The 9010-nt window shown below is 38.0% G+C and overlaps 1 protein-coding gene across 2 annotated transcripts; it reads left to right on the forward strand.

Moving 5' to 3' along the window:
• Positions 1-1318: 1318 nt before the first annotated feature.
• Positions 1319-7673, forward strand: LOC119905349 (cytosolic sulfotransferase 3-like). Of its 2 annotated transcripts, none has more exons than XM_038722286.1 (8): positions 1319-1748; positions 4129-4284; positions 4413-4541; positions 5018-5118; positions 5204-5288; positions 5417-5514; positions 6951-7125; positions 7212-7673. In XM_038722286.1, exons 1-8 carry the CDS (start codon positions 1709-1711, stop codon positions 7322-7324), a joined length of 897 nt encoding a protein of 298 aa, XP_038578214.1. In that variant the 5' UTR covers positions 1319-1708; the 3' UTR covers positions 7325-7673. The 2 variants fall into 2 exon arrangements, with proteins under 2 accessions (XP_038578214.1, XP_038578213.1); XM_038722285.1 differs by having other exon boundaries at positions 1321-1748; positions 5204-5330.
• The last annotated feature ends 1337 nt before the right edge of the window (positions 7674-9010 follow it).

The following is a 9010-nucleotide window of genomic DNA, read 5'->3' on the forward strand; positions in this document are numbered from 1 at the left end:
CATCGACTCAGCACAGAATAAAATGTATAAACTACACTCCTTTATAACACAGTGACTCTGTGGACATTAAGGCAAAACACTTACCGTGCGCTACAGTGCTGCAGTAATCACTGTTTAAAGTAATCTGTATAAAACTGATCAATGAACAACCTTTCATATTGTAGTCGCACTGATTGAACATTCCTATCGTAGTTATCAGCTGGATATGATGTGAATATTTCTGAGTGAGGATGACTGTGGTGCAGCTGAAACAAATAGTTTTTCATTATCTGCTGATAGTCTGAATCTGTGTTGACAGCATTTCATAAAATACGAAATGAGAAGATTTTATTAATGTAACAAAGACGTCTAAAACTTCACAGTCAGTTTGAACCTGGACACATTTTACATAAAAAAATCACTAGGCCTACTAAGTCGGACTGTCACTTTACAATCACAGGTCCATGAGGAGCCTAAACTACAGATAGAATCTGTTCGATTAATATTTTCATCTTCAGTTATTGCCACCAGCATTTAGTCCCGTCAGGTTACAGCTGAATAAACAGGCTCGTAGCTATTTAAAATGAATAACAGGCTGAAGGAGAATTCAAGCACTTTATCATTCATTAAGGAAATTCCAGTCTGGTAAATGATTGCGTTTTAGAGCCAATCATGGTCCGCGTTGGCAGCATTCATAGTTCTAGCTTCACCCGATTAAAATGGAGCATCTGCCTTTATTTACCCGTTGCCATGGTGAATCGTAGTATCGGAGCTCCATTGATGATGCCTTTTTTCCATCCCCATGCACGCGCTTCCATCAGGCTCAACATACTCAGAGTTGACTGAACTTATGCTGACGGAAGTCACGTGGTCTATTCCTTTTATGGAAGCGAAAAGCAACCAGTAAAATCTTCAAAATAAAAGTAGCCTATGTACCATGTAGTTAAAGAGGTGATTTTGAGGTGAGACTAAAACTAAACTAAAATAACGTTTTTTAAATGTAAACTTAAATAAATAGGCTAACTCCTAAAGCCCCAAAGCTACATATAACATTAGTTCACTTGTCTTAATCTGAAGTTACAGGTCACCAATGGCCTTACAAATGTTTAATTCTCCTGAACAACCTAACAGGTATTATTTTATTAATTATTGTTTCTATTTCAGTTAGCTAAAGTGTTTTTTTCACACCCAGTGCTACTTCAGTTTTACTAAAAAACGTTAGTTTAGTTTTAGTCTATAATCACTTTTCTAACTACATGGTACATGGGCTACTTTTATTTTGAAGGTTTTACTGGTTCCTAGCCCTTCCAAAACAGGAATAGACCACGTGACTTCCGTTTTTGGTTTATAACGAGAAACGAATTGACTGAAGTTCACAGACTTTCTTCATACTTTGTTCGAAAAGGAATAACAATAAAATAAATTGCCAAAAACGAAAAACGTGCCGTTTTGAATTGGTTTTTCGATTTTTGATTCTGTCACCAAAAATGGTTATTTGGTTTTTCATTTTGAAACAAAAAACACATAAACGGTATTTTCGTTTTTGTATTACAAACGACTTACGGATTATCCAGAGATACCCAGACCCCCACGGCAGCACTTGCTGCTCGTTGATGAATGTTTAACGATACGTGCTTTTACGTTAGAGTTCGCTAGTCGCCTACATTAAGCATCATGAACACCGTGACCGAAGTCCAACTCATGACATGACCATCCGAGGAGCACGCAAATGCAACATTATTCTATGACTCCCAGCACATTTGACCAAGGTATGTTTATTTTTTGTTTTGGTACAGAAAACAGAAATAGACAGTTTTTTGAATTTTGGGCCAAAAACAAAAAAAAACCGCTTCTTTTTTTATCTAAACATAAAAATACGAATGGAAAACAAAGTTTTTTTATTACTAGCAAAACAAATTAAACATTTTCATTTTTATTAGTAGGTGGGACTTCATCAGTTCTTTGCTTCAGATTGGCTGGTGTGCACCATCAATTATGTTTTTGCTACTCTTTAAAATGAAGGCTCTACCAGATAATTTCTAATAGATAATAGATGTTAATAATAATAGATGCATTGTCTCAGCAGCAGGTCTCTGGACCAGCTGTAAATGTGTTTTTGCACTTCTCTGTTTACTCTCTTTTATTGATAAATTCTTCAAAGACAACGGTTGGTTGTTACTCAGTTATTTGTTTAATCCCTCACAAGCAAGATACAATGTCCACGACAAGCGCATTTCTTAAAACAGATCGTACAAAGAGCAATATACAGCTGTTTACCTGCAAAAACCCTTAATTTGCTATCTCTCTAAAAGTACATATTTATGTAAGTGAACATCAGAGGGCTGTTTCACAAAACCAAGATAGCGGATTAAACCGGGATTTTCCAGATATCTTGGCTGAATTAAGCCTTGACTCGGTTTCACAAAAGCAGTAGCACATAATTTAGCATGGCGATTTATTCTGTACAGCTAGCCTGCTCCACGCTAGGCTAACAGCCAGGCTTAGTTAATCCTGGTGCCTTATCTGTTCAGTCAGCGGTCACGCTGAAACCAATGTGTTTTTTATATGTGTTTTGCATATTTTTCAGTAGCCTGTATTAAAATAGCAGTTTGTGGTTATAAAGTTTCATAATTGGAGAAGACGCGTGCACCATACTTTGCACACAACGAGCATCAGCGAGTAGGTTTACGTGGAATGAATGCACATGTAAAGAAAAATGATAAATAGAAGCAGTGACAGATAGCAAGTGATAGATAAATACTTGCCCTTGGGAAATGCATTTTTTTTGTCTTGTTTTTTATTAATAAATTGTAATTAAATGTAATTTTTTATGCTCAATTTATATTCATTTGTGGGTGGGACTTCATCAACCCTTGCTTCTGATTGGCTATAGCAGCTGTTTTATTTGCAAATTTGATAAAATGAGGGTAATAGTAATTAATAATATATGATATGGTTATTTAGTCTTGTTGGCTTGCATCTGCCATCAAGGCTATTTTTCAACGGTATGGATGGATCGCTTCAGACATAATTGTGCTAAATGATAATCTATGGCTACAAAGGTGCAAAACCCCTTTCTCTTACTCAGGGAATTGTTCAAATGTAGTCTTGACATAAATAAATCTATGCCTAATTAGACCATATCAGGTAGGATGAATCTGTAAACACTGCAGAATTAACTCAGTGGAGCTGCTTCTCAAGTGGCTCCAGGTGATCACAGCTGATGGAGGTGCAGTGTGACACCTGCTGGTCATTTTTTGTAAAATTGGTTCAATGCCACATTGATCTTTATAATATTGAGAACACGTTACTGTCCACAGCATTTACTAAAATAATTATTAATCTGTTAGGCTAGACTAAATAACAGAAACACCTTTGTTTAATTCATTAGTTTAACAGCACCACAAACATGCTCCAAAATGATCATACAGTTGAATCGCCACCTCGTCTAAACTGTTAATCTCTTAATCATTAAGGGGGATTTATAGCATTATTTAAATAGTGTTTTTTAATAAACTGTCAACGGAGTGCATATTTTTGTGTATACATTACATCGTTTTAAGGCAAAGAAGGAGAACCACAGCAGTAATAGAAATTCTTTGGAAGAACCTTAATTTTGAAGAGTAGCCTGAAGCACAAACATAACTGATAGAGCACACTATCCAATCAGAAGCAAGGGGTTGATGAAGTCCCATCCACCAACGAAAGGAAATACTGAGTTTTAAATTTGTTCTGTCAGTAATAATGGAAAACAAGACATTGTGCTGAATTCGTTTTTGTTGTTAAAAACAAAAAGAAAACAAGCTGATTTCTGGTCTCTGCCTTTGTCAATTGTACTGAAAAAAACAACTGTTGGTCGCCACGGACTCATTACATTCTTTGGTTATACAAATGGGACACATTAAATATCAAATTCAAACGTCTTTTTTTTACTTAAATCCAAAGTAGCCTACGGCAAAAAAAGCACTTAGGCTATTTGTATATAACTTGGATTCATAAATTAATTTGCTAAGGAAAAACAATTTGTTTTTTAATTCAATCTTGGATTCTGTATTAAATATCAAAAGAATGAATGATACACAGATTCAAGATGATTACTGACTAATTTGTTTAGGTTGTCTATAATCAAAATATCATATTCGTATTTAGATTTAGACATGTCACAGATGGAGCTGCCACCTCGTCCAACATTGTTTGACTTCCATGGAGTCTCCATGATCAAACATGTCACTGAGAACTGGGACAGCATACAGAACTTCAAAGCCAGACCAGATGATATTCTTATAGCTACTTACCCTAAAGCAGGTGGGGATGTGTGAGTAAGAGCATGGAACTTGTGGCATCATGGTTTTACTTATGTTGAATGCCCTGGATTGATATGTTCCCTATGTTAAGGCCACTGAACCCAATGTACTCATGTGTTTTAATCTCAGGAACCACATGGGTCTCTTACATCCTGGATCTTCTGTATTTTGGCCAGACATTTCCAGAGCGCCAGGCGTCCATTCCTATTCATGAAAGAGTGCCGTTTCTGGAGATCAGCGCACCTTCTCGACCCTCAGGTTGAATCATGGGCCCAATCAGATCTTTACACTGTAAACAAACAAAAACCAACAGTGCATGTTGCGTCTTAATCTCTTTATTATGGTGATTGTGTACTTATTACCACACTCTCACACTGTTTAGCTAGTTGCTGAACTTTTTTTGTCTGGTGTTGAGCAGGTAGTACAGTAAGTTTTAGGTTTTTCAGTGAAAACAGCTGTTCTTCTGGAGTCACAAACGCTATGATAGTGAAACAATGAAGTAATGGGCCTCTGTAATGTCAAGGAGAGCAACTCTCACTATGTCCATCGCTACATAAGACCCCTTTCACATTGTCACATTGTTTTCACATTAACATTTGACTCATCATTGTTATTTTCAGTATGTAAACTCGTGCCAAGTAAAATGTATCTGAAGCAATTTATTGTACAACTTTTTTGGCTGTTTAGGAATCTAAACAAGTCTTTTTGTCTCACTAATGTTTCTCTTCACAAAGGTAAAGACTTGGCAGACCAGCTTCCCACCACTCCTCGTCTCATTAAAACTCATCTACCAGTCCAGTTTGTGCCCAAGTCCTTCTGGGAGCAGAACAGCAGGGTAAAGTCATTAGTCTGTGAAATATGTGAGTTATGAACCCCAGAGTGCAGATAAATTTATAATTGAGTGTTTTCTCTTTGCGTAGATAATCTATGTGGCTCGTAATGCAAAGGACAGTGCAGTGTCCTATTTCCATTTTAACCGCATGAACATTACCCAGCCAGAACCAGGTGACTGGAGCACGTTTCTAAAGGATTTCATGGAGGGAAAGAGTAAGTTCAAAGTAGTTTTAATGTAAAAAGGAGGCACAATGTCATCTCAACTATAAAATCTCTCCTCATATATTCTTTGGCTTCAGTGGTATTTGGGTCATGGTATGACCATGTGAATGGCTGGTGGGAGAAGAAACAGACATATTCAAACCTTCACTACATGTTCTATGAAGACCTGATTGAGGTAAGCTAAGGAGTGTTTGTTTTTTTGGGTTCAGGTAGAAGGGGCTGGTTCACTGTATATAGACCGGTTGGCTGACTGGAGAAAATGAGGGGCAGGTAAAGATTGGGTGACAGGGAAGGGCTGGAAACTGACATCTTGTGGAGAGGTTGTGAATGGTGGGATGAAAAGTTGCTTAGAGAGGCAGGGGCTTGGAGGAATGGAGCAGACGGGCAGAATAAGCAATACAATTGAATCAAACTGAAGCAGCCATTGTGACAGCGATGTGTCATTTAAACATTTTAGTTTTTGTACAAATTAAACAATTATTTTTTTATTTGAGCTTTGGAGTTGCTAGTTGAGGTAAATTCTTGATATCTCTGGACAAAGCCAGGCTAGCTGTTTCCTCCTGTTTCCTGTCTTTATGCTAAGCTAACTGCCTCCTAGCTCCAGCTTCATATTTCTGTACAGATATGAGTATGCTATTGAATTTGTCTAACTGAAAACTCCCCCACATTACCTGCGCTCCAAATAGTAAAAGGTGGGGTGGTACATGACCAGTCTCTATAATACAAGATAGCTACCAACATAAAATAAATTCATATTAAACTTAATTTCAAAAGGCCTACCAAACTATGCTCATGATATTCAGCCAGTGACAGTCTTTGTGAAACAGACTTGAAAGCAAATAAAAAATATAGACATTTCAAAAGCCATAAGTAGGTTTATTGTCATATCTTAAAAGCCTTCAAGTAGTAGTCTACAAGGCATTAGTGCTTTAATCAGTCTCTTTAGGATGAAATCGCTATACCGCAGCAAACATGAAAGCGGCCTATAAAACAGTGTGTGGGATTTCCTGCGGGTGGTGATGTCATTTCCCAAAAGAGCTGATTGGTCAGTAGGTGGTTAATTTATAGAGTTGATCTCTTATCTGGAACATAACCTGCTCCAAAGCAGGTTAGTCATTCAACATGTTACCAAGGCAATCTACTGTGGTAACCATTTTGGGACTGAAAACCCAGGGTTAACCCTGAAGTTATCTGGTTAAGCTCAAATCCTGCTTCATGGTACAGGCCCCTGGAGTCTTCCTTCTACCCTAAACCAACCTTAACCAAAGCCAAGAAAACAGGACTACCGGACCAGTCAAAAAAAACAAAGACTACATAACACAGGTCACAATCACCAACTGCTGCTGCCAAGGCCGGAAAGTGGACAAAAGTGAAGAGTGAAGGTTCCCACCCCCTCACCACTGGTTTTCCATTAATCAGACCAGACTTCATGACATCATGAGTCAATCATGTGCACATCATAACCAGCAGGTGGAGCATCAGTTTTGTATAGAGACGTGTTCATAAGCATAATATAATCTTTGTAAGTCTGGATGTTGGTCAGAAAGATAACTATGTATCTTTTATTTTATTTTATTTGTCACAAGGCTGAGATTGTTACTTTTTCTGCAGGACTGTGGACGAGAGATAGACCGTCTCTGTTCCTTCCTTGGCTTGTCTCCTTCAGCTGAAGAGAAGGAAAGAGTCACAAATGGAGTGACGTTTGACAACATGAAAGCAAACAAAATGACAAACTATTCCTCTGTCCCAGTTATGAATCACAGGGTGTCTCCTTTCATGAGAAAAGGTAAACTAAAAAATGTCCACTGGCAAAGAAACCATGTATCGCTGATTGATTTTAAATCGCCTGAATAATTCTCTCTGCTTCTCCAGGGAAAGTTGGTGACTGGAAGAACCATTTCACTGTGGCCCAGGATGAACCGTTCGAGGAGGACTACAAGCAGAAGATGAAGAATCCTACACTGAAGTTTCGTACTGAAGTTTAAAGGCTTAATGAAGAGTCCTGAACTGTGATTCATTTGATGATACTGAGTCAGATGTTATATTTGATTATCAAAGATAGTGTCTTATTAGTGTGACAAGATTGTCTTCATTGTGACGTTGAATGACAACTTTCATATTTATCCATTGTTGAATCTTGTGAATAACAGCTGTAATCAATAACAATCTCTTGGAAATAATATCAGCGTATGTTTAAACATGAACTGATTTGTGATCACTGTCGCCCTGGCTCGCTTCCCTACAGCGACAAGTAAAATTCATAAACTGTACCAGTGACTTAAACACTGCCCTTTACAACTGTTCCTCTAATAAAGAAAATCATGCGAGAAACAACTGCACTGTAGACCCAATTAAGTTCAGAACACTGAAAATATTTGTGGAAACTGATGGAAACAAAACTTGCTAAATAAGTCTACTGGGGTTGAATTATAACCATTAGATCTGGGGAAATAGTTTTTATGCTCTCCACGATGATTTTACATTCATTGTGCAGCACCAAGTTTTGAGCCTCACCACCTTATAATGGCAGGAAAACACATGACCTTAGAATAATTACAGATAGGATTATTCATGTTTGCCTTTTGTGTCTCTATTTACTGCTTTATACATTTGTAGAAATCAACATAAATAGTCAAGCATTTCATTTGTACAACAAAATCCAAAAGAATAATCTCATTAGCTTAAAAAGGACTAACGTTAGTTTGCATCCCTATTTGCTCTGACGGTGTTGACCTCCGTGGTCAGCAGCGTACCAGATGGTGATGGAGGAGGTGAGGAGGGACTCAATGAAGGCAGTGAAGAAGTGCACCATCATTGTCTTGGGCAGTCCAGTGGTCCTTGGTTTATTGGGGACGGGGATGATAGTGGAGGCTTTGAAGCAGGCTGGCACATGGCATGTCTCCAGTGAGGTGTTAAAAATATCTGTGAACACCGGAGACAGCTGATCAGCACAGTGCTTCAGGGTGCTTCAAAATATCCCAGTCAATGCAGGGAACTTAGCAACAGTTAAGTGGGGGGCGGGGCTTAGCGAAGGGTCAACTGCATTATGTTCAGCAGAAGCTCACTTTTATTTTGTCTTTTATTTTATGTTAATGCCTAGAAAAAACACCTATCGCAAAACAGCGCGAGGGCTGGCTTCACTGCAGTGAATTGTTCGCCAGGTAAATCTACAGTACATCAAGCTAAAAGTTAGCTTGTTTAATGTTAGCCAACTCCTCACACGTGGACTTAACTGATATATGGAAGATTCCAAATATTACAACAAAATAACTCTTCCACGATGACAACGTTAACGTTACCTCTTGCCAACACGGTCTAGTTTGACATTAACTAGTAAGTCACTTAGCTTCTCAATTTAATGCCACATTTAAGCTAGCCATCAACCCGGTCAAGTTAACTTAACCCTTCGTAATTGATGTTTAAAGATAAAACCAGCCAGTTGTAGTTTATGGCGAACATCAATATCAAGTTATTCTACAACACTGCTTCGGTTAACGTTAAAATACAAAACAATGGTTTAATATGTAGGGGAGACTTACCACAGTCCAATGAAGTGACCTTTGATACGCAACATTGACGCTTGTTTTACTCTCACAAAGCGTATGTTGCCGCTTTTATATACATGATATTCCACGTGACCGATGACGTCCAACCTTCATACGTCACAAAAT

The sequence above is a fragment of the Micropterus salmoides genome, unplaced genomic scaffold, assembly GCF_014851395.1.
Source record: "Micropterus salmoides isolate LMB-PRFRI ecotype aquatic unplaced genomic scaffold, ASM1485139v1 Ms_hic_scaffold_16, whole genome shotgun sequence".
Classification (NCBI taxonomy): Eukaryota; Metazoa; Chordata; class Actinopteri; order Centrarchiformes; family Centrarchidae; genus Micropterus; species Micropterus salmoides.

Excerpts from the sequence above, each read along its gene's own strand:
- LOC119905349 (XM_038722285.1), top strand. The coding sequence starts at position 1,709 with ATGCAACATTATTCTATGACTCCCAGCACATTTGACCAAG. Across the intron at positions 1,749-4,128 it reads TCCCAGCACATTTGACCAAG|ATTTAGACATGTCACAGATG; the intron begins GTATGTTTATTT and ends ATTCGTATTTAG. Across the intron at positions 5,515-6,950 it reads TCTATGAAGACCTGATTGAG|GACTGTGGACGAGAGATAGA; the intron begins GTAAGCTAAGGA and ends CTTTTTCTGCAG.